We start from the raw sequence: 26,388 nt of genomic DNA, 5'->3' as shown, positions 1-26,388 counted from the left end.
TCCAGATTTTTAGTGGATGTCAACGAAGATAGAGACTATAGGTAAAGAAGTTTTGAAAGGGGGGACAAGGTTGTCCCCTTATTACTAGAACAAAATTTGCTTTGTTCAACCTCTTTTTGAGCCTTTTAATGTGTTCTTTTTTTTTTTTTTAAAGTCTCTCTTCCCATTATTCCTCTCTATACCAACACACATATGAATTTAAAAATAACATTGAAGTTCTCCCATAGGATTTAGCAGGATAAAACTGGGCAGATGCAGGGCTTCAGTGATGTTTGAGAGCACTCGTTCTAAGAGAGTGTGATCTTAAAGACATGCCCTCAGAAAGAATTACCTTGATCCCATGCCAAGGCTGTTGGATGTTGGAGATAGCGTGGCTGCTTTGGGATACTCCTGCCAAAAATTAAATTCCACTGTCAGTTCATCTTCAGTCATAGTTGCTGGTTAAATTAGCATGGATGAGGATATTTTGGAAACTTCTTAATTTGCTGTCTGGAGACTATAGCATATATTCCAAGTAAGGGAGCGGTTCTAAGATTTTAATTCAGAACAAACAACTGGGATTCAATTCATTGTGAAAACAAAGGAACCTTAGCACTATTTTAGTTCAACACCATTTATTCATGGGATATTTTCTTCATTTCTGGCATAATAATTTCTTGCTGTTGTTGTTGTTTAGTCACTAAATTGTGTCTGACTCTTTGCAGCCTCATAGACTGCAGCATATCCAGCCTCCCTGTCCCTCACTATCTCCTGGAGTTTGCCTAAGTTCATAATTTCTTAAGCCATCCTTATTCTCCACTGGTCTGAGAACAGACTTTGGCTCTCCTCATTTCATGAATTTTCAGGTGATGTTAGTTACAGGCACTGTTGCTCAGTCTCCAAATAGCCCCTTACTTCAACTGTATTTTTCTTTACATTGAAAGATACATATGTTTAAGGGAAGAGGTGGTTAAACAGAACTTTTCTTTATAATATGAAATGTTTAGGTATGTATGCATGGGTAGGTATGTATTGTCCCCCAAGAAAAGACTATAAAGATATTCTAAAAGGAAACCAAAGAAGAAAAGTACTATAACCCATAGTTTACACCTCTTGAGTATTGTCAGGTCTTGAGGGCTGATGGACACAGCCCTCATTGGTCATTGTCTCCAGACCGCATCTTAGGAAGTTACACCACTGTTTTCTTGTGAACAGTTTCTTCTTTTATGAACAGAAATTCCTGCTCATAAATCTTTTCTTAGAAATACAACTTTTTAACCTATTTCGCAATATTTTTGCCTTGTCCTTTAAACATTCTTTGCTTCCACAGTCTGTCTTAAAACACAGGGTCCAAAGATACATAATTCAGATCTGAGCTGGTTACAAGGGGCATTTTTAAAACATGTTCTTCTAATCTAAATCTTTCCCCTTGGTTGCCAGGTATGTTATAGTGCAGATTTATGGGCAGGTATTTACTCACCAGGTGTTTTCCCCTTAGGTAGGTCGTATAATGCCTGGTACATAGTAGGCTCTGAAAAATATTTGTTGAATGAAGTGAAATGGATTTTTGTATTGGATTAAACTATTTCTCAACTATTCAATAGACTATTGATTCTTATAGTCTATCCTCAAATAATCTATTTCAGACTTATGCTCTTTCTCTTAGGCTGATGAAGCTTAATGTAGCTTTTAAAATAAAACATTCTCTGGAAAACTAAATCTAATATACTTCTAAATTTTTAAGCATGATGTTGAAAAACAGTCAAAAGACATTGGAAAAGAATATAAGACTGAGGCAAATGAGAATGAGAGGTTTTTAGCTACTGTTGAGGATAGAATACATTGAATCAGAAGATACGGTTTTGATTCTCATCTCTATTATGTATGAGTTCAGTGACTTTGAACAGATTACTGTTTTCTACCTGAATGTTCTCATCTGTTAAATGGCAGTGGTATTTAACATTCTCATAGAGTACTTCAGGGATCAAACATAATACAAATAAAAATGTTTGTGAATTATTAAATACTATGAAATGTAAAAGATTGCTGTATTTTATAGGCATGACTGTGATGGGGAGTATTTAAATATGTGATTAAGACAATAACTTTTATGTGTGATTTGGAATATTAAGCATGTGTGTTTTAAAAATTTCAACGTGAGGAACCCTAGGTTTTTCAGATTGTGTGAACAGACTTATAATCAGATATATTTGCAGGACTAGCCCTAGCGTGATTTAAGCAACACTGAAGTTACCTGATGGGCTTCCCTGATGGCTCAGATGGTAAAGAATCTGCTTGCAATGCAGGAGATCTGAGTTCGATCCCTGGGTTGGGAAGATCCCCTGGAGAAGGAAATGGCAACCCACTCCAGTATTCTTGCCTGGAGGATCCCATGGACAGAGGAGCCTGGTGAGCTACAGCCTTCGGGGCCGCAAAGAGTTGGACACGACTGAGGGACTAACACTTTCATTTTCAAAGTTACCTGATACAGCATGAAATTCTTGTTCCTCCACTAATGGGACAGACGGATGCTTTTCAAAGTGTGTTTCACAGAACATTAGTTTTCTGGGATATTAGGCAAGTGTATATTCTGAGGCTGAATAAATTGAGATCCTATGTTTAGATCATGGCATGTGGTCCCATCATCTCGTGGGAAATAGATGGGGAGACAGTGGAGACAGTGTCATACTTTATTTTTTTGGGCTCCAAAATCACTGCAGATGGTGACTGCAGCCATGAAATTAAAAGATGCTTACTCCTTGGGAGGAAAGTTATGACCAACCTAGATAGCATATTAAAAAGCAGAGACATTACTTTGCCAACAAAGGTCCGTCTAGTCAAGGCTATGGTTTTTCCAGTGGTCATGTATGGATGTGAGAGTTGGACTATAAAGAAAGCTGAGTGCCGAAAAATTGATGCTTTTGAACTGTGGTGTTAGAGAAGACTCTTGAGAGTCCCTTGGACTGCAAGGAGATCCAACCAGTCCATCCTAAAAGAAATCAGTCCTGGGTGTTCATTGGAAGGACTGATGCTGAAGCTGAAACTCCAGTACTTTGGCCACCTTATGCAAAGAGTTGATGTATTGGAAAAGACTCTGATTCTGGGAGGGATTGGGGGCAGGAGGAGGAGGGGCCAACAGAGGATGAGATGGCTGGATGGCATCACCGACTCGATGGGCATGAGTTTGAGTCAACTCCGGGAGTTTGTGACTGACAGGGAGGCCTGGCGTGCTGCAATTCATGGGGTCGCAAAGAGTCGGACACGACTGAGCGACTGAACTGATGTTTAGTTAGGGCTTCCCAGGTGACACGGTGAAGAATCTGCCTGCCAACGCAGGAGACACAAAAGATTCAGGTTCCATGTCTGGGTTGAGAAGGTCCCCTAGAGGAGGAAATGGCAAGCCATTCCAGTATTGTTGCTTGGGAAATCCCATGGACAGAGGAGCCTGGTGGGCTACAGTCCGTGGGGTCACAAAGAGTCAGACATGACTGAGCAACTGAGTAAGCCTGCAGGTTTAGTCAACTTATAGGTTTGTTAAGTGTAGGACTTTTCCATATGCTAGTGGTCATTGTGAATCTCTTGGAGAGGCATATAATGTGCATCATTTCCCAAATGGATTTAACCATGGGATTATTTAACTGTTGGGATCAGAGTTCATTATAGCCCACTTCAGATCAGGCTGGGCTGAACTAAGACTTACAGAGACCACACACCCAATAGCCCTCTCCCATTAGCTCTCATTTGCGTGGTTTCTGAAACCAGTGGGTCGATCTTGGACTCAAAGAACCTGGTGGGGATGTAGTAAGGAGGTGTAGGGAGGACAGAAAATTACTGGGCAGACTTAGAGCAAGAAAGGCAGATTTAACTGGTGGGCTGCCTGCCTGGATACCAGAGGTATGCTGCAGGGAATTGCTAAAAGGTTGAAGACCAAGTGAACACCAAAGACAAAAATCTGGTATCAGAGCAGGTAGGAGGTATCCCAGAGCAGAGAAAAAAAGAAAAACACTATATAGAACCCAAAGTAAAGGACATTAGGGAAAAATGCAATTCCAGTCTAGCAATACAGTGAAATATTATGCATTGATATCTTTCTCTAAAAAATGTTCACTGACTTGGAAAAGTACTTATTTTATAAAAATGTTAAGTGAAAGAGAATATACAGAACTGGGTATACCATTTGACCCCAGTTAGGTATAAAATACACATCTTCCCATGTCTGGGTGAATACAAAAGTCTGGAAGAAAAAAAGACCAAAATAGTAACCATGGATCTATCCAGTTGTTGATGTTTGGGGTGATTATCATTGTCTTTTTTGTTATCCTCATGCAGTGATTTTTAATCTTCCCATTCCCACTGTCACTGATCACAGTAATTTATTATAACAGTCATTCCTTAGGAGAGGATAGTGGTTGCTGTTCAGTCACTAAGTCGTGTGCAACTCTTTGCGACCAACCCCAAGCATGCGAGGCGTCCCTGTCCTTCATTGACTTCCGTAGAATCCCACTCTCCCAGCAAGAGAGTTTTGTGTTTTGAAAAAGTACCCCAGGGAATGTTGATGGTGAATCATGTTAACTTTATTAGAACTTGCTGGTTTTTACCAACCCAATCAAAGTTTGGTTAACTTCTATTTTTAACCTTTTAAAATTTCTTTATAATTGAGCATGTCAGATTTGTCCAGTTTTAGCTAGAAAGCTCTGCAAGGAATATAATAGCACTGGGATCAGGAAGTAGATTTTTCTCAGAGTGTTATCAGAAGCCCAGTTGAACCAGAGTAACTTAGGGTACTTATTTAAGATGTCGAGTCCTAATCCACACATTAACTAAATTGGACTTTCTGGGGAGGCATGTTTCAGTCTTCAGTGTGTATAAATCAGACAGAGACTGTTAAAAATGAAAACTTTGATTCAGTGGGTCTAGGTGAGGATCTGAGATTCTACATGTTTCACAAGCTCACAAGTAAGGAACACTGCTGATCTGCCGACTGCGCTGAAGATTGGTGGTGGTGGTTTAGTCTCTAAGTCCTGTCCAACTCTTGCGACCCCATGGACTGTAGCCTGCCAGGCTCCTCTGTCCATGGGATTCTCCAGGCAAGAATACTGGAGGAGGTTGCCATTTCCTCCTCCAGGGGATCTTCCTGACCCAAGAATCAAACCCAAGTCTCCTGCATTGCAGGCAAGTTCTTTACCAAAGAGTAGGGCTCCCTAAAACACAATGACAACTCAATACAGCAGAACATGCCTTGAATGGAGACAAAGCCAGCTGTGGGTTGTTCCACCTGCAGTGCAGGAGATTCAGGTTTTATCCCTGGGTCTGGAAGGTCCCTGGAGGAGGGCATGTGCCTGGAGAAGCCCATGGAGAGAGGAGCCTGGTAGGCTACAGTCCATGGAGTCGCAAAGATTTGGACATGACTGAGCAATGGAGCGTGCACACATGGGTTGTTTAAAATTTAACACTTGTGCCTAAAACATAGCATACAGCATCTGGGCCATATCAAGAAGGAAAGTGTTGCAGAATAAAGATTATGGAATATAAAGTAATATGTATCAGGGGCTTTTAAGAGTGGCCATATCAGAAAACCAGATTCATTGTTGCTGTAATATTCTAGATCATGACTGTGTGTTGAAATTCCAAGCACCATCAGTAAGACAGAGTTCTTTGCACTTCAATGATTGCTGCTTGGCTACCTCCTGTCCACAAGCTCTTTCTCTCTTTTCCCTTTTATGGATTTTACAGAGTCTGTGGCTGGTGTGATCACATTGTTCCATAGTCATGGAAATATGATCTCTTTTCTGATTCTGTGTGGTGATGAGTAAAAAGATTGTTTCTGCTGAGGGGTGAAAAGGTCTTCAAACTAGTTTGCTTTCTAGTAGACTGTAAGGCCTAGAGAGACCCTGGGAAGATGCCTGGCATCTCCCTGAAGATGAAATTTCAGCAAATGTTTTGAAGGACAGCTTGAAGGTCAGGTTCGAGTGCTGTGAATTCTGAAAGTTTTCAAGGCATTTTATTTATATTTTAATTGGATCCTATGATGTCTGTCAAAAAAAAAGATAGCTCTCTCTGGAAGGTATAAATTGAGTTCTTGGTGAACATGACCAAAGTCAGAGATCAGATTTTTTGTGGCGTCGCTGTGCACATTTAGAGTTGTAATGAAAAATACTATGCTCACAGCCACTCTGTGATTTGCAGCATGTTTGTTTTTTTCCATTTATTTTTATTAGTTGGAGGCTAATTACTTTACAATATTGTAGTGGTTTTTGCCATACATTGACATGAATCAGCCACGGATTTACATGTATTCCCCATCCCCCCTCCCACCTCCCTCCCCACCTGATCCCTCTGGGTCTTCCCAGTGCACCAGCCCCGAGCATTTGTCTCATGCATCCGACCTGGGCTGGTGATCTGTTTCACCCTTGATAATATACAAGTTTCAATGCTGTTCTCTCAAAACATCCCACCCTCGCCTTCTCCCAGAGTCCAAAAGTCTGTTCTGTACATCTGTGTCTCTTTTTCTGTTTTGTATATAGGGTTATCGTTACCATCTTTCTAAATTCCATATATATGCGTTAGTATACTGTATTGGTCTTTATCTTTCTGGCTTACTTCACTCTGTATAATGGGCTCCAGTTTCATCCATCTCATTAGAACTGATTCAAATGAATTCTTTTTTATGGCTGAGTAATATTCCATGGTGTATATGTACCACAGCTTCCTTATCCATTCGTCTGCTGATGGGCATCTAGGTTGCTTCCATGTCCTGGCTATTATAAACAGTGCTGCGATGAACATTGGGGTGCACGATTTGCAGCATGTTATGAAATCTTGCTGTGCCTTGGTTTCCTATCTGTAAGTGGGGATAATAACAGCATCTGCTTCATTGGGCGGTTGTGAAAATCAGGTCAGAGAGTGCTTGTAAAACTCTATCATAGTGTTTGGCATACAATAAGAACTCAATACCCAAAAGCTGTACCACTTCTATTGATATTGTTGAATTCATTTACATGGTAATGAAAACATTTCCCACTTAACTTATAAAAACACAGCCTTATTTTGTGTTCTAGTTTTGAGTTTATATTTTTCTGATGCTTTTTTATCATCTTTCATTACTTTACTTATGACCAAATAATTGGAATATCCTCTTTTATTTTTTTAGGTATTTATGGTACCTAATTGAACAGTGGTAATGTTAAAACAGAGACAGTATCACCTCAACTTCTTTACTGAGCAAATAGTGATGACAGCCTTTGCAGAGATGAATCTATCTAGATGGGAAACTTATATGATGGGTCTTCTAAATATCAGAAATAAAAGCTTTCCCTTTTCCTTTAAAGTGACCCATTGGTCCCAAGGTCATCGAGGCCTGTCCCTCACAGTAGGCGGGCTTCTGTGTCATCCCGGGTATCGGTGCTATACTCACCCAGACAGCAGTAGTCAAATAGTCGGCCGTGGTACCACCTGTGTTCTGTTCCAGGGCTCAGACTCAGTCCTCACCTTCCAACTTCCTTTGGCTTATAAGAAAGCAAAGGGACAAAACGTTTCTGGTGGTAAAACCTAGGGCTCTTCAGAGATAACAGAGTGGGGATGAAAGGCAAGGAGTCTGAGATGCTGTCTTTCGCCTCCCACCCCTCCTCTCTTCCTTGTTCTTTGCCTCCGCATTCCTTGTCCAGTGATCTCTGACCTAGAAAAGATGAGTCATCACCCTTATGGTCACACTTAGAGAAAAGCCATCTCAGACATTCTCTTCTCCTGGTGTGGCTCTAGGCAAGTGCTTCAAGTCATCCTGAAATCTTATTAGAAGAGAAATAGGGGAGTTACAAAAATGGGGCTGATTATTGTTAGCTGTGTCTATGTTCCTGCCTTTCACTAGAGATTTAATTTTTCCCAGTTCTGTGCTTTACTGTCAGCCCAAAGGTGTCTTTTGAACTTTGGGGATTTTTCCCGCACAGTGAAAGCTTTGGCACAGTGGGGCTTAGCAATCCTTTGCGTTTTGTTAGTGATCAGTAGATGACTTGAGAATTTTCTCTAAGGTGGTTAATGAAATTTCAGAATCTCTTTTCTAATCTTTTTATTTGATTCCCTCTGGTGATTTAAAGCTGTCCTGTGTATGTTCATCTGGAGAAGGAAGAAGAGGGCAGGGGAGAGGAGGGCAGAAGAGAAAGGAGGAGGGAAGCAGAGAGATAGCCTCTTAAAACCCTTCTCATTCATCCCCACTTTGCCACAAGAAAGAGCCTTCAGATTATTAGGGAAGTTACACATGTACCATTTTCTCCAGATGAACTAAACCCCTAAGTATAGAAAGAATTTAAGACAGTGTTATCTTTAATCTTCTAGTCCTACAACAAATGCCAGAACTGGCCTGGGTAATGTCACGGGAGCCACCCTGGAACAGAAACAGAATTTGTAAACCTGCCTTTAATAAGTTGTGCTTACATTCTGCTATAGTAGTTACTCTTTGAAAGAAGTCTGGTAGTAGGTGTGCGGGATAATATTTACATTTACTTTACCGGGCTTACCTTTTCTTTTTTTTTGATTGGAGTTTACTTGCTTTACAGTGTTGGATTCGTTTCTGCTCTATAGCAAAGTGAATCAGCTGTGTGTGTACATATATCTTTTTCTTGGGTTTCCTTCCCATTTAGGTAACCACTGAAAATTGAGCAGAGTTCTCTATGTGATATAGTAGGTTCTCATTAGTCATCTATTTTATACATAGACTTTAGGGTCTTTCCTGGTGGCTCAGTTGGTATAGAGTCTGCCTGCAATGCGGGAGACCCAGATTCAGTCCCTGGGTCGGGAAGATCCCCTGGAGGAGGAAGTGGCAACCCACTCCAGTATTCTTGCCTGGAGAATTCCAAGGACAGAGGAGCCGGATGGACCACAGTCCATGGGGTCACAAAGACTCAGACACGACCAGGCAACTAACACTTATACATAGTAGTGTATATATGTCACTGTGCTTACTTTTAATGTTCTTTGGTAAAAATATTCAGTTGACTCTTGGGGAAACCTCATTTATGAAAACAGGTTATATATTAATACTGTTATCCCTGAGGAAAATATACTTAATAGGACATCCTAGGGCAGAGTTCCTTTTAAGAAGGTTTTTGCTTATCTGTGTGGCCAGTTCTTCTCCCAGGCTTCAGGGCCCTGTGTCCCCCAGCCATTAGGAACATCCTGGGCCCCTGAGCCCCATCCAACCACATTTTATCCGGCTGTCCGCTTGCTTCAGTACCTGTTCCTTCTCTTTATTTTAGTTCATAAGATTATAAGAAGTAGGTTTTGGTGGATGAAACCTTGACTAATGGAAGAAAAGGTTTTAGGAAATCATCTAAAGAGTGTATGAAAACATTCTTTGGTTGGTGTTAATTGTGGTCATAACTGCCCTTTGAGAGCCAAGCCCCCCTGTTCATCCTCTATGCTCCAGCCAGAATTGCTGTACCTGATCTTGGCTGTACTTGATCTGTAGCTGATCCTCTGTTACAATCTCCAAGACTTCAGTTTCAGCCAGAATGAAGTCTACAGTCTTCACAGTGGTGTAAAAGGGCCTGCAGAGTCTGCCTGCACCTCTAGCTTTATTTGGGGCACTGCCTTCCCGTGAGCTCTGCCCCTGGAATGAGGGTCACGTTCACACCTGTCCAGTCTCCAGGGCGCCAGCTCACAGTAACTCCTCCTGAGGGTCGTAGTGTAAGTAGCTCCTCTCAGAGATGTTCATGCATCTGTCTTTGGTCAGCCCTCTCTTCCCCGGGGAGTCTTTAACCCATTCTGTCATTTTGTGTGTGTGATAATGAGCCAGTTTCACTTTTGTTTTTTTTTTTTTGCATCTGGCCATCCAGTTTTCCCAACATTTTTTTAATTGAGGAAACTGTTCTTTCCACACTGTCGATTCTTGGTTCCTTGGTCATATATTAATTGACCAAGTAAGTGTGAAGCATGGGAGTGTATATCTTATTACTGTTCTTTCTAGTCTGTTTTTTTCTTTGTTCATTTGTTTTTCTTGTACATAGTGGAAATCATTTCATTTAAATTTTTATATAAAGTGTAAAATATACCAGGGAGTGGGTAGTAAACCTTTTCTTGACACTTCAGTGGGACACCCTTACCAGTCCATACTGGTGTGTGTAAGGAAGGAGGATTCGTTGAATAATGTAGCAGAGCCACAGACTGCAGCACGCAAAATTGTAAGTACTAATAGCTGCTGAGCATTTTGGGTCTAAATTCCTTGGCATACTTCCCAGTGAATTGCAATGAAGGTGGGCATGACCATCCACTGCTAAATTAAATGGTTCTTGGAAACCAAGTGCCTAAAATACTAATGAACCATCTGGCACTTCACGAGTTGTTAGATGACTAATTCTCTGAGTGGCTGTTTTCCAAACGTGTGGTCTCATCCCTTACTTTTAACCTCTATCCCTCCCACTTTCTTCATTTCTGAGCATCCTCCAGACACTGTGAATACCTTTCTCTCATATTCCCAAGCACCTTCCTTGTACTCACCGCCTTAAACACTCCCTCTTCCCCATCTCTAGCACTTTGCTTTTAGCTTGGAAGGTTCCATCTTCTTTCCGTCTCAGACTGAACAGTGTTTGCTCAGAGAGGACCTCCTGATAAAACAGGCCCTTGTACCGGGAAACCTGCGCCCTGTCCTCCCGCTCTGCGCCAAGACTCTGCCTTACCCTTTGATGGCCTTCATTTAGAGAAACGGGGGCTGATAAACCTTCACAATGCCCTTAAAATGTGGTAGTGTAAAATTTGAGCTATTCCAGTCCAGAGATGATTTGTATAAGCTGTAACAAGAGAAGGGAACAAAAACATGATTGTTCTATGGATTTGGTTTTTTTAAAAAACACTTTCTCTATGTCATGAGAAATGAAACGTGTGCCTACAACCCTGTAATATTTCTAGTCATAAGAGGCGGATCCTCTCAGGACCCCAGATGAGGAAAGGAAAGCTGGAATTGGTCGACTTTGCTGTCAGTCATTTGGGTGTAAAATGGCCACCCCAGGGGCACCTGTGACCAGTTTGTCCCAAGATCTTGTCCATTAAGTAGCCTCTCTTCTTCCATCCATTCGAGGCTGTATTTTAGATGGGTATATGTGAGTGGGGGAGTGGATGAGGAAGGGGCTTCAGTGTTTAGACTTTTGCAAAAAAAAAAAAAGAAAATAAAAACTTCAAAAGCTGTAAGCTAAAAAAATCAGGGCAAATATTACGGGTGTGTTACTTAATTTTAAAAATTATTGCTAAAAATCATTGGAACATTATTGAAAAAGAACCCTTTTAACTGATGTCTGTTCCATGGTGTTCTACATCTTTACTCCCTGCCTTATAAAAATAGAGCTAATTAATTTAAGTCCTGGCAAAGAAAAGGGAGGATTCCCTGGTCTTGGGCCAAGAATCCCCTCCACTACCACCAACATTCTCTCACACTACCCACTCCCAACCCAGCTACTCTCCCTGATATCATCTGGTGCTTTTCTGTGCTAGTTTTCATTAGAATTGGGAGTTGTAGGGTCCTAAATTCTACGTTTGAAATTTGCCTCTCCCATTAGATGCAGGCTCCGAGGGGGCCAGGTCCTTCTTGCTCTTATGCACTCTGTCTCCTCGGGACCTCGCCCAGGGCTTGGCATATGTGGGGCAATTAGATGTACATTGAAGAAGTAAATAAATGGATATGAATCCATTTTTAAAGTGTACATGGGCTTCTGACAAGATCTTCCCATTCACTCAGTAAACACTGAATGCCTGTCACTAGATTCAGCCCTGGAAATGCCACATGAATAAGACACGGTTGATGCCCTCCAGGACTTCAGAAGCCAGCAGAGGGAGAGACGCACATGTGTGTAAATGACTGCAATTCTTTAGGGAAGAGTGGAATAGCATGTAAATATGAGCCGTCAGAGTACAGGGGGGAAGAGTTGAATTCACTCGGGACATTAGAGTTTCTACCCAGCCAGTGGTATTTATGCTGAGCTTTGAACAGAGATCTTGCCTGGAGAATCCCATGGACAGAGGAGCCAGGCAGGCTACAGTCCATGGGATCGCAAAGAGTCAGACACGCCTGAGCAACTAAAAAAATATTTTTTTTTGGTAACAGAGAGGGGAGGTTAGACTGGTCAATTAGCAGGAAGAGAGCATCCCAGGCTGGGCAGGGGGTCAGAGAGGTGAACAGGACAGCATGTTTGGGCAGTACTGTGTGTTTTAGGGGGTGGATTGTGAACACCGTGCTAAGGAGTTTGGATTTGATCTAAAAGGAGCCGGGGAACCTGCTTAAGCCCTGAAGCCCATAGCAGATGCTGAGTTCACTGGAGATGAGTTCATGCTTTGGTTAGAAAGTTAAACCATTTGCTGCAATTACAGGCATTCCCCACCCCACCCCCCCCATTAAAACAGCCTTAGAGTCCATAATGTATCTTTCATAGACAAATTTTAGAATTTCATAGAGCTGTTTTGCTAGAAATTGGTAGCCGTTTTAAAATGTATTTTCCAGATACTTTTTAATGTATTTTATGGTGAATTTTAGAAGCTTTAGAAACCCATTTATTAAAATTGTACCCAGATAAATATTATAAGATTGCTCCAGAACAAGCTTCATGAATCCTCATGTGAACTGTGATGAAATGTTTTGGAGTTTCCAGATGAGTGTAATACCTACGTCTTTCCCCTGTGTTAAAGGTAACGCCTCTGTGTCAATGCCTCATTGAAACTGAACAAAATGCCTCTCTATTGCAGTTCCACGGCAGCCTTCAAATGACTTGTTTGAAATATTTGAAATTGAAAGAGGAGTCAGTGCAGATGATGAAGCAAAGGATGATCCAGGTAGATCCCTATATTCTTAGTACTGTTATAATGACACTATGTCCCTCTATTTCATTAAAATAACATTTTTTTTAAAATTGGAGGATAATTGCTTTACAATGTTGTTTTAGTTTCTGCTTTACAACATGAATCAGCTTTAAGTAAAGCAGCTTTTAAATTGTAGATTGTTTGGTTACATCTGAGAAAATGGTACATTTTTTTTTTTTTTACCACTTGGTTTCCCCTGTAGTTAGATCAGTTGAGCAAAAACAGTGAATCATCATTATCTTCTTTTAAAAAAATCTTGAGGCAGCATTAAGCTGAGGAGGAAGTCATATTTTATAAGTGATGAGGTAACAAGGTCATAATTTGGCAGCAATGGTGTGTTCTATTTCTACAGCTGAGCACTGAAGCACAATTGTGCTGAGAAAGGATTCATATGATTTCCTTTTGATCTCACGGACAGACCTTCTGGTGGGACATTTAAATGTGGACAGGAGCGAACACTTGGATAATACTTCTAGTTCACAAGGCTTTTGTTGTTGTTAGCCCTTGGGTTTGTGGTCCACTCATCTTTCTGGTAATTTCCTTGCAGGTGTTCTGATCCACAGTTGTAATTTTGACCATGGGCTTTGTGGATGGATCCGGGAAAAAGACAGTGACGTGCACTGGGAACCAGTGAGGGATCCAGCAGGTAAAACCGTTCGTCTAACCCTAGTACACATTTCAGCTGGATCCTATCTGAGGACCTCAGTTCTGCTAATCAAGGATACTGTAACATAGCTCTGTGTTTACTTAATAGAAAAGTGTATTCAGCATTCATCTTCCATTTTTTTTAGGTGAACTGAATTTGTTAGCTAGCAAGTAGAATTATAAGTAGACAAGGAATTCATTAAAAGGCCAGCTAATTTCTCTCAAAACAGCTTGGTGTAAATATAAAACATGTAGGCTCATTCTAAATTATAAAGTTATGTGTAGTGCCCCCTTCCCAAGTATAAAAATAATATCACGGTACAGTAGCCATCATATAGTCCCTGGTTGTTTTCATGACTATGTCTTTAAGATAATAGTAGAAGGAAACAGTGGAAATTTCTGTGAAGTTGTGAATATCTCTCTCAATCTAATTTTCAGTCTAATTTGGATGCTGGAGAAATTAGTTATAAATTACCACCACTTATTCCACAAGAGAATGTTATTGGAGAGGTAGATGTAAATATAGACCCTTGGAAAATTAAGACTTTTAAATTACACATGTCCTACGAATCTGAAGTTTCAGAAATTACATGTTTTGTCGTCTTGTTTCAGGAAACAAAGCTACATATTGTTGTTGGTCTTCCCCCCTGCCTTTAGTAGTTAATCTTTTATGGGCGAGTCAAACTTAATGGAAGGGTGAGAAGTTTGGTTTCTTTTTTTTCCTTTTTATGCTCCTAATTCTAGACTCAGGAATGAAAGATGCAAATCATGGGGGGGGGAAAAAGTTACTTGCTTTAAAAGCCTAGTTCCTCAGTACTATCCCAGCAATAGAGAGAGATAGAGCACAGAACATGTAAAGGTTAGCTTAAGGGTACGCTGCATTAAAACCAGCTCTTCTCAGTGGTCAATGTGCACACAAATCCGCTGGACGCCTTGTTAAAATGTAGGTCTTCATGCATTTCTCACACTTCCTGGGGATACTTTTCAGGTTCATCCCTCATGTACATTTTGAGTAGCAAGTTATTAAAGGTTTGGGGCAAAAATATATTCAATAGATCCCCTAAGACTGAAATGTTAGAGATATTTAAAAAATGAAATTTGAGGTAAGCTTTTAAAAAATTCCCTGGTGGTTCAGATGGTAAAGAATCTGCCTGCAATGTGGGAGACCTGGGTTCAGTCCCTGGATTGGGAAGATTGCCTGGAGAGGGGAATGGCAACCCACTTCAGTATTCCTGCCTGGGGAATTCCATGGACAGACGAGCCTGGCGGGCTACCGTCCATGGGGTCACACAGAGTCAGACACGACTGAACGACTAACACTTTCACTTTAAAAATAAGTACCCAATAAATTCAGAGGGGTTTTTAGATTTAACTGTAAAATGATTTTTAGTCTCACATACACACACATACCCGTACCCTCTCTCTCATTCTCACTTAATTGAAGGTTAGCTCTGAGACAGATGACATCATTATTAATGTCAGAGATAACTGTGAATAAGGGAGAAATCAACATGTATTTGATATCTACTATAATCCTGACTCATTCATCATCTCAGTTTTATTTAATCCTCTTATCTACCCTGTGGAAGTAATGTTTTTATTTCACAAAGGCCCAGAGGTTACATCAGTTTCCTAAGGCTACAGAGCTAAAGAACAGACTTCCCATCCACGCCTCTCTGTCCTGCCCGGGCAGCAACCTCAGCAGTTCAGTGCCCACAATCCCTGCAGTATTATTGAGAATTTCCCCATCCAGCCTGGCCTCCCTGTCCTGGGATTGTGTGCATGATCTGATTAGCACGTCTCAGGCCTTGGAGATTTGAGTGACCACTGACCCGGAGTAATGTGCTACAGAAGGAAGGATCTTTAGCAACCCGATGTGATAAAATGGTGAATAATGCTCATGATCATAATGAAGAACTGTTTTAAGTAAGGTACACTGGGGAGAGTAATTCACACTCAACTCAGAATTCATTGTACTTGTCTGTAAACAGTCTGTGTAAAATATCTGACTTTTTGGAATTTAAATACTGTCTTTTAGAACCAATTTAGTACTTTTCAACAGTTTTTATTATTCATCACATATGTAAATTGTTTAAATTTGCTGTGACCTGCCTCACCCCTCCAAATCCACTTGCCCTCCAAGAGAAAAATGAAAAGAGGATTGGCAGTTAGAATGGTAGAAAAAGGTCTGGAATGGTCCTTTGGCTGTGATAACACAGAACAAGTGGAAAGTAATGGTGGCTGCCTGGGTAATTAGATCCAGCGTCTACTCATTGGCTCTGGCCCCTCAAAGATGCTTTTCTGGGGTTGCTCCAGGTTTCTGCCAACAGCTTGGATGAACTGGATGTTGAAGGCATACTAACCAATCTGTGGATCACTTAAAGCCAAGGGAGAAAGCAACTGTGTGTGCCGACACAAACAGCCTCCAAAGATTAGACCAGTGGGCCACACTTAAGAGGCGGCATCTCCTGGGGATGAATCCATAGTGTAGCTCTTGAACCACCCACACGGCTGTGGGAGTGGAAGGATGTGACTTAGCATTAAGCATGAAAGACTTAAGAGTTTTAATGGATAAAATCAATGTGAGTGAACCCTGTGTCACTGCTGCCAGAAAGTTGGGTCATTTCCATAGAAATAGGTATTTTTTTCTAGAATGGAAAATACACTTTGGTTTCACCAGAGAAGAGAGGTAATTGTCGGTGACTCGGAAGAGTATGACTTTGATGGAAAGGTATCTCAAAGCTTATAGAAAAACAGGTGAGAAACCCAGGAACCCAGAATGTTTAGTCTGGAGTAGAAATAATGGAACAGGGTAGCTTTTCAGTACATGACGGGCAACATCTATCTCAGTTGTTCTGTGATAGCAAGGGGATAAGAACTTGGATCAGTAGTTAAAAACTTACAGGGTGGCTGACTTTTGCTCACTGTCAGAACTGGCCCATAGTCAGAGCTGTCTAAAGAGAGATCAGGGGGCTGTCAGTGGAGACTGTGGATTGGGCGACACTTGACAAGGTGTTGTTTTGAGAATTGGACAAGGGTTGGATTAGAGCCCTGGGAGCCTCTGAACCAGAATGGAACATCCCAGGTTCCAAGATCAGAGAGCAGAGTTCTATCTTGGAAAATGGATGGGAAGACCAAAGATGACAGAGTTAGAAGAGGTGGTTAGAAGACCAAAGATGATACAGCTTATATGTCAGGGCATAATTGCAGGTGGGGTTTTTTTAGCACCTATTGGGAAATTCTAACCATATACAGATTCTAACACACTCAGATGATAAATACTATTGAAGCTTACTTTCTGAGCCTACTTTTTTTCTAGGAAGTCCAGGTGAGGTTGTGCATATATCACATGCTAAGGCCAGAAAAAGACTATAAGCAATTTAATCAATCACTTTTGTGTATTATTCTAATTCCCAAATTGTTTGCTTCTTTCTATCTAGATTATACCATTTGTAAGGGAACATGTTTGGATTTCTGCAGTTACGACTGATTTTTATGTTGTGTATTTCTTATGCAAGATCCAGATTTACAAATATTCTTAGATACTAATATCTCTAAGATAAACCTTAATTAAACAAACTTACAACTTTCAGAAATAGCTGCAAAATAAGTGCATTTATTATCTGCCTTCCCAGTGCTCATTAGATTTTATTATCACATTCAGTCTTGAACTTAATTGTGACTTAGTGAAATTAATCCATCCTCTAGGGAGTGTGTGCTCCTGACAGATGTGATGTTGTGCTATAGACTTGTAGCTGTGACCCTGAATACACGTTCTTCTCCTCTAGTGTCAAGGCTAAACTTGGGACCCTTTTCCTGGAACCCTAATCTCTGGGGATCAAGTTAAGGGCAGCTGACTCAGCCTGCTACTGAGAGCTACAGGGAATTCATTTAAGTATAAAATTATATGCTAGCATGTATGTACAAGTATGTCTACTGTAGCATTAAGAAACATTATTTTGAAATACATGAAAACAGGAAAAGAAAAGCTCCCTCCCTAACCCTGGCTCCCAGATGCAGCCAGTTTCTTGGTTACCTTTCCAGAGAGACATTTTTCCACACAACAGCCCCCTCTTCTGTACCTTGCTTCTTCCACTTAACGATGTTATCTTAAGAGTTGACATGAGTGTGGACTTTGAAGCCAGAAAGCCTGGGCTGTAACCTGGCACCACCACTTACTAGCTTTGATCTTGAGCAAGTTGAGTCACTTCAGTAGTGTCTGCTAAACATATGTAAAGCATTTAAAGCAGTCCCTGGCCCAGAGTTACCATTAGAATAGTATTAGCTGTTGCTGCGGAAGACTGTTCTGTGTCAGCACATACAGGGCACCCTCACTCTTGTTAGTGGTGGTTACTCCATTACACCTTAAACGGATTTAAGCGGCCGTCCACTGAGGGACGTTTCAGCTGTTTCCAGGTCAGACAATGCTGTAGTAAGTAACCTTGTACAGATATCATTTCCTATCTGTTTGAAATTAAAATTTTATCACCTTTATATCTGGCATCTATTATTGACCAAAACCACCTTTAGATACTGTGATGCCTTAAATTGAATCCATGAAAAATAATGTAATTTTATATTTAAACCAGTATTTTGGAATCAGAAGTGAAAATATTTAATAGGGTAGTTTGTTTGGAATGCTCAATCAACTTTTGCCTTCACTGCCATTCTAAATTTGTAATAGCCCCACTTATTAAAAAGGGAAAAAATTCTTTGTGGTTAAAAAACAAAATAAAAAACTCTTAGTGGCCACAGAGTAGCCCTACAGGGGGAGAGCAATTGTAACCTCATTTATAGAATTTTAAGTATCTATATAAAAGGATTATTTGCCTCTTCATAGGATTCCTTGGTTTTTGTTAGGTTGTCTTGTTTGCGGGCAGAGTCTGGTATGGTGATATTAGTGTCCATTCCACAGGGACTTAAGATAATCCTTGTTTTCTTAAATATGGCAGATTAACTGTAATAACCTTGTATCTTTGTCTTAACCAAAATACCTGTGATGATTCAAAAAGCTGACTAACAGAGAGACATTCTAAATCCATCTAAATATTTTGGCTCAAAATATTGTTTGGATTCATTTGGGGAAGACAGAGGCGGAAGGAGTACAAAAAATTGTGTTTGTTTTTGGTGAGTCAAGAACATGACTAAGGGACTTATTTCTCTGTTGTTTTTTGCTGTATTCTTGGAACATCATTAATTCAACAAATGGCATTAAATGCCTACCATGTACTAGGAATGTAATGGGGTTTAGGGGGGAAGTTGGTTATGACACAGTCTCCTGGAGGAGGGGAGTATGGAGACCAGTGATTCCCATGCTGAACAGGTATTCAGGCGGTTTTGAACTCAAACTTACTCAGCTACACAGTGGCTGGATGACACCTTGGGTGACCACCTCTCAAAACCTCAGGCTTGTTTGCAGATGCAGAAGCTAAGAGGTGTTCACCTCAACGCGTATTAGCAGGCTGAATGAGATGCTCCCCATGGAGCACTTGCACAGGGCATGGCACACCACAGGTACACACAGGTCACCTCTTTGGGTCTTTAGAGACCCAGAGGGGACTTGGTAGAGGAGAAGTCACTTGCAGAATAACATCCCAAACCTTGTCATGTCTTGTACAGTTTGTGTTAAGAAATCATTTCCAATGAAATGTAAGTGGGGTTTCTACCAAAACAGATACACATGTTCAGCTTTGCAGCCACATTCTTCCTATGGATAAGTCAGTGTCGAGACATCAGTGTGTTTTTCAGTTGGTTGCAATAAAACAGCCTGAGGGGAATGTCATTTGTACACGGACTGAGTTTCAAAATATGCCTTGCAGCTGTCCCTTTCCTAGGAAGCAGCACCCCCCTCCCATATCACTGCTGCTCAGATCTTTCCCCCTTCATTGCAGTTCCTCTAGCAATAGGGGGAAGCAAATGCTGTGGCCCTGAGGATCCAAGATCATCAAAGTGACCTTTCCAAAGGGAAAGATTTTATTAACATTTTGGTATTCATGTATACATAATAGAAATTGTATATATTAATTGTATCATTATGGATTTGTTTTCACATAAACATGTTTTAAACTATTTACCTCCAAGTAATACTGATGCTCTGGGAAGATGTGGCAGGTTTCCAGAACACTTCTGCATCTTCTTGAGGTCAGGTATGAGAAGCACAGCGAACTCATTTGTAAATGATCCTTCTCCCTTGAGAGATTTTTTTAAGTGGGGAGAAGTGAGAATCATCAGATCAAGTGTCCGTTTAAATCACTATCGGCTCTACTGCTGGGAAGTAGAAAATCCACCTAGAAAATTCTCCCTGGCAACTTAAGTCAACCACCACACCAGCCAGGCAGTAGATGCACGTGGATCAAGAGGTGGTGAGTGTGTGTTTGCCTGCGTGTGTCTGATCATATCTAATTGGAAATATTTATAGCATTAGGATTACTAACTATTGGCTGTCCTTGGCATAATCTGTACCCCTCATGAGCAAAGTGTTCTCTGTTAACAGAAAACCACAGAATTTAAGACAGTCGTAGAGATAAGTCCTGTTTCCCTCCTCCAAAAGTCTGCAATTCTTTACAAATGACTGGCACAGCCTGGGGCTTAGGACAGAAGCGAAGCGCCAGCCGCCGCCCCGGTGCCAGCAGACAGCTGAGCGCATGCGCACACACGGCCCTGCTCTTCCCCTGCAGGTGGACAGTATCTGGCGGTCTCAGCAGCCAAAGGCCCGCTGGGGAGGGCCGCCCGCCTGCTGCTCCCCCTCGGCCACCTCCTGCACGCAGGGGACCTGTGCCTGTCGTTCAGGCACAAGGTGACGGGGCTGCACTCCGGCACGCTCCAGGTGTTTGTGAGGAAACACGCTGCCCACGGAGCAGCCCTGTGGGGAAGAAATGGTGGCCATGGCTGGAGGCAAACGCACATCACCCTGCGAGGGGCCGACATCAAGAGCGTAAGTAGACCCGCCAGGCAGGCAGAACCGGGGAGGCTTTCCTTTCAGAGGAGAACGCGGGGGTCTGCAGTGGAAGCCTCCTCCGCTCTTCCTGAATTCAGGCACGAGGCTGTGGCGTTTTCCGGGCCTGGTGACCCTGCCTCTTGCCTGCTTTCTTTAACCCGTGCTCCTTCATACCTGTTCTTCACGGCCGCCTCTGATCACCGCCTCTCCCCTGACCCTGGCGAACAGCCCCTACTTGTAACGAAAAAAAATTTAGGAGTTGCAAAAGTTAAAAAAAAGTTAAAACTTCAAAAGGCGGGGGGTGCGGTGGGCTTAACCTGCTTTTCCTTTTCCTTAGACTCCTTATACGTCAAACTGTGACCACCATGAGCTACTCTAAAGTGGGTTATTTTTTTAATGTTTCTTTAAAGTCTTTTTTTCCCCCCTCTTTGGCTCAGAGATCATAGTTAAGCAGCCTTGGGTGGGAACCAGAACAATATGTTTGGAAAGTATTTATTCTATTCAGGACAGGATGTGGGGAAAGCGTCAATTGAATATATAAATTTTATCTGAAGTAGTCAAGTTATAGGTGACAATAAAAGATCTATAACACCCCACTGAAATAGTGAATGTATTTCGGAAATGTGTCGTCTTTACGGCAATACTTATAAAAATTGTTACTAGGAGATTCTGCATCTATACCTAGAAGTATAGTTTCTAGAAACTGCTTTAAAAAGAAAGGATGGAGTCCATGAATACAGCTTTTATCAGAGAATTGGTTTTTGTTTTACTATTTTTCTGAAAATTTCTCTTAATATTTACATTGTTTGGAGATTAAAAAATGTTGTTTCGCACCCTAACATAGGTTTCTGTTTTAAAAGGAGCAAGGATGCTCTACAGAAGATAAAATGCAGGAAAGACTTTGGTCTTTACATAAGTGAACAAGGCTGTGATTGCATTAGGATGTTTGGTTCTACTCCATTTTAAGCAACAAAACTTAGAAAAAACATCTAAGTAAGGCTGCATGATTGTGATCTTTCAGATCTTTGGTTCCTAATTTCTACACCATTATATTCCATCCCACTCTTTTCTTCTGACCTTGGTAATCTTTGACAAAGTCTCCACTTCTTAATCATTCCTAAATGGAACTAGTCTATTGTTTAGAATGACTTTTCAAAGAGGAACTGATTCTGGGTAAGGTGATCTGATGAACAACAGTCTACTGATGACTTAAATTCCTACCAAAAGGCAAGCCTCCGTGACACTGGCAACTCTGTTCTAGTCTTTCCTTCTACTAAGTTTACTCTTTAGTTTTGGGGGAAAGATTGCCTTTATTTTGGTAAATGAGCAGACGTTGGAAAGGGGCAGAGGAGGCTTGACCCGTGTGTGCGTTCTCTCTCTAGGTCATCTTCAAAGGTGAAAAAAGGCATGGTCACACTGGGGAGATTGGATTGGATGATGTGAGCTTGAAAAAAGGCCACTGCCCTGAAGAACGTGAGCAACTCCAGAACTAGCAATGAACCCCCATGTTGCTCCCTCCTCTTTTTCCAACCTTCACCTCCTGTCCTCTCCTCCCTCTTATCAGGCCTAGGAAAAGAGTGGGTCAGGAAAGTCTGGTTGGTGACCCACAGCTTGCTGGCCTGCTTTTGTTGTGCAATCCCAATGAACAGTGACACCCTCCTTGAAATACAGGGGGGCATATGTAGACGTGTCCAAAGTCATTTTTGGGTGTTAACCTTTCATGCTGTGTCTTTTTAAGAAGGCCTTCGACGTGTGTGACCTATACCATCCTTCATCCTCGTTGCAAGGTGTTTCTTGTAGCAAATTATGGGAGAAGGTTTCAAAAGAAATCTGTGCAAATGGCCATTCTGTTATCTGTTCAGTGTTGTACCACAAGTAGTATTGACTTCCCCAAGATGTGTTGTACAGTGTGCTTGTGAAATTTGGTTTCTCCTCTCCACTTGGTATTGATAGTTCTTGTCTGACCTGAACTCTTTCACTGCCATTCTCTTTGTAAAAGAAGGGTGTATAACATATCAAGATGCATTTACTCTTGTTAACTGTATTTTTCTTCTAAAGACAATTATGTAAAATGGGCACATAATCCCTCGTTATTAGTATTGTATTTTGTGTAAATGTGTTATTGGTATTAAGTAGTTACATGTTCCTAATAGTTACAGACTCTAGTTGCAAGGGAAAGGCAGCTTGTGATCTTTTGAGTTAAAAAATACACGGTGGAATGGCATCCAGTTCCATGACCTTATATTGGCAGCAAGAGAAAATTGGAAGAGGTGTCACGTTGTGGTCATAGCGAGGTGAATTTAATGGCATTGAGTTTGATCACTACAAAGGACAGTAGACCATTCAGTAATAGACAGGAAACTGAGGTTAACATATAAAACCCTCACTGTTTCAGGTTACACTTGAAAACCAACAGCTTTTACCACAGCATCATGGCTCTTTCTGGCAATCTGTAAGCAGCTTTATGAAAGTTCGGGTTGTTTTGAAGAAAAGGTTCTGTTTGTGGAAGCCGGGTGTTTGGAAGCATGGGGGAAGCTTCACTGAAAGATTTTCATACTAATTTTTAAACAAGTATAAATTTAGGCAGGTCTAGAACATGACCTATGTGCTGTTGTGTCAGGAAAGGATAGGAGGCAAATCTCATGCTTTGAGGCGTTGGATGTGCTGGAATGGGATTCATACACACACTAGGGCAACAGGACAAGATTGGAATTCTAAGATCAGTGAGACGAAAACTGCATTTCCTCCCTGCAAAGTTTACTCTTAGGTTTAAAAATATACATACAGAACTTTTAAAAGGCAACTTATTCCTGAGGCTTTCATTTCTGATTAAGTAATCAAAATATTTTTTGCTGTTTTTGCCAGGAATCACAAAGATGATTAAAGGGTTGGAAAAAAAGATCTATGATGAAAAGTTAAAGGAACTGGGATTATTCAGCATGGAGAAGAGAAGACTGAGGGGCAAACCATTGCTGGTTTTCAAGTATATAAAGGGTTGGTACAGAGAGGATGGTGACCAGCTGCTCTCCACATGCACTAAGAATAGAACAAGAGGAAACAGGCTTAGACTGGAGTGTGAGGGAGCGTTTCCTGGCAGGAACAGTTGTTAAATTAGAATCTTTTGTTTTTAAAAGTGTGTGAATTTTTTTGAGACTTTAAAAAAATTTGATAACATTCTTTTCTATTAATTTAAGATGGTTAAAAGTGTTCTTACCTCAAGGTAGAGTAACAGATTACAGAATCTCTCCAAAGATATCTTGATTGTATTACTATGTAATGAAAATTTCCAGGCCTAAGTAACATGGACTAGGCTACGGTCTAACTGAGCTATTTCCCTCTTGGCCTCCAAATAGAGAGGAATCAAAAGGGGGAAAGCCACAGCGCTGAGCTCATGAAAAGGTCTCTCTCTTTATGGCAAGCCTAGAAGTGTTACAAAAACAAAAAAGAAAAAATGTAAAATCTATTTATTCCAAGAGTGATGGGCAGATATTTTAGTATCTCAGTGACATCCTAATGTGGTGGTGTGCATTTTTTCTCTTAGTAAAGTTATAACCCTTTTACTTGCTTAATGGATGATATTTCAAAATTTTAAAGAGACTATAGCTAAGAACATTAGCTGAGAGAGATTTTTATCTGGTGCAATCTCCCTGCAATGTGTGTGACAACTTCACCTGACTACTGAAAAAGAGTGTCATGCCCAACACCACTGCCAGGACCTTTCCTTCACCTAATAGCATAAGTGTCTCTTACCATTTGGAATTTTCAAGCCCCACAAAATGGTATTGTTTTTGGAACAATAGGACTATAGAATCTTTCATCATTTAACTTGGTGGAGGCAAGGCTGGAGGGGGAATATAAATCAGTAAGCCTTTGAGTTAGGGGCCAGGAAATACAGCTTTAGATCCATTTTTAATGATTCATTTCCTTTTTGGTCATATAACTGCACAACTGGAGATGAAAGGGGAAAATAGAAAATTTCACTTTTAGGTGCCAATAATACATTGCACTACACTGATGGAAGAAGTTATCCAAAGTACTGTATAACATCTTGTTTATTATTTAATGTTTTCTAAAAGTGAAAAATGTTAATGGTTTTCCAAACAGCCAAATAAAAATAATTCTTTGTAAATAAAAACACTGTTAATAATACCAATTGTCTTGGAGTTTTCTTTTTTCTAAACTGGAAGAATTATCAAGGTAATTTGAGTTTTCACAAATGCCATCTATAGTAGAACCACTTTAATACCAGGAATATTGGGAACGAAAATGATAAATAAAATATTGCCATATCAGTAAACAGAGGATGTCACAGTCATCAGCAGTTGCAGCCCTCTAACCTGAGCTGCTGAGCCCTGAGAAACAGAGCTGAGAAAGGAAAGAATACCTGCCATCTAGCACCCATTAGTCTGTAGTCACTCCCTATGGTGAGCCCTGAGGAAACTCAGGATGTGAAAACAGGATACTGGCCCCAGGGAAGTGAAGTGAAGTGAAAGTTGCTCAGTATTGTCCGACTCTTTGCAATCCCATGGACCATACAGTTCATGGAATTCTCCAGGCCAGAATATTGAAGCAGGTAGCCTTTCCCTTCTCCAGGGGATCTTCCCAACCCAGGGATCGAAGCCCCAGCGAGCTGAGTTGCATATTAAAGGAATGATTTCACTGAGCCCAGACTCTTGCATCTTCCCATACAAAAAAGGTGCTAAATTCCTTAACTTGAGATATCTAGTTTTCTTTAACAATAATCTTGATGTTCAGACTACCTGCCCTTTATTGCAAGACTTCTATATAATCTGGCTCCTCCCCTTGCCTTCTTGGGGCAGTTCTCTCAGGATTACTTGAGATGCTGCCTCCCAGGCTTGCAGTCCTAAAAATTGCCACTGAATGAAATATAACTCTCAACTTTAAGGTTGTGAATAATTTTCTAGTTGAAAGATATTACCATATTATTATGCTTTCTGAGAAAGATTGGAAAATCACTATAACATGTCATACCTCAGCAAATTGCTTTAGTTATGTTCTCTCATGTCTCTCTTACTTCTAAACATTTGTCTTAAATCTTTTTATATAAAGGAAGATAAAGATATAAATATATATATATATATGAATTATGAGCCTTTTTTAAAAAAGTGTTGATTTGGTTAATTTGTAACATTTTACTCCTATTCCAACAACCTTTCCTGATGGACAAACAAATCTAAAGATCAAAAATCAGAATTATTATAGAGAATATGTTAATGGCTCCTTCCTTTCCAGTACTCAGAGAACCCTTAGTGGCTAGGAAGCTCAAATTTTGTATAAATATATACTTTAAGCAAAAGGTAATGAAAAACTGCAGCTTCCTTATTTCAGAATTTTTTCCTTATCTCAGAGATCCTTCCTAATCATTTCTAGGAGATCTGAGAAAACTGAAGTTTTCCAAATATGTTAGAAGTAAAACCTCTTCCTAAAGTATTTGAGGTTGGAAGAAGCAAATGAGTATAAGGTCTCAGAGTCTAGTTCATTGATTTATTTGACAGATTTTACAGCACTTACTATGTGCCTGGCTCTGAGGTACAACCCCCTTTGTGGAGTTTCAGTCTAGAGAGGAAGATGGACATTTATCAGAGTCATACAAATAAATGCAAAGTTGCTATTCTAAATACTGGTATACCTTGGAGGCTCTGAAAATGTGGTGGGTTCCAGGACCTTTGGCCCACTGCTTTTCAAACTCTTAATGTACATGTGTGTGGGAGGTGAAAGTGAAAGTCACTCAGTCATGTTTGACTCTTTGCAACCCCGTGGACTATACAGTCCATGGATTCTCCAGGCCAGAATACTGGAGTGGGCAACCTTTCCCTTCTCCAGGGATCAAACCCAGGTCTCTCATTGCAGGCAGATTCTTTACCAGCTGAGCTACCAGGGAAGCCCAACCTTGTTAAAATTCAGCTTGATTTGGGAATCTGGAGTGGGACTTGAGATTTTGCATTTCTAACCAGCTCCCAGGTGATGCCTAT

General features: G+C 40.8%; 1 protein-coding gene across 9 annotated transcripts in view; it reads left to right on the top strand.

Annotated features, from left to right (window-relative positions):
* The window catches only part of NPNT (nephronectin), a 76,379-nt gene extending 51,835 nt beyond the window's left edge, over positions 1-24,544 (top strand). For 6 of the 9 annotated variants that reach the window (XM_043870969.1, XM_043870970.1, XM_043870971.1 and 3 more), the window contains 5 exons: positions 12,700-12,786; positions 13,361-13,459; positions 20,136-20,392; positions 21,778-21,868; positions 23,261-24,544. In XM_043870969.1, coding sequence (XP_043726904.1) covers positions 12,700-12,786; positions 13,361-13,459; positions 20,136-20,392; positions 21,778-21,868; positions 23,261-23,505 — 779 coding nt within the window. In that variant the 3' untranslated portion in view covers positions 23,506-24,544. Of the gene's footprint in view, positions 1-12,699; positions 12,787-13,360; positions 13,460-20,135; positions 20,393-21,777 lie in introns of all 9 variants that reach the window. The other 3 variants (XM_043870975.1, XM_043870977.1, XM_043870976.1) reach the window with 2 other exon arrangements.
* Positions 24,545-26,388: the final 1,844 nt, after the last annotated feature.

The sequence above is a fragment of the Cervus elaphus genome, chromosome 17 (assembly GCF_910594005.1).
Source record: "Cervus elaphus chromosome 17, mCerEla1.1, whole genome shotgun sequence".
NCBI lineage: Eukaryota > Metazoa > Chordata > Mammalia > Artiodactyla > Cervidae > Cervus > Cervus elaphus.
This window is presented reverse-complemented; position numbering and strand designations above follow the sequence as displayed.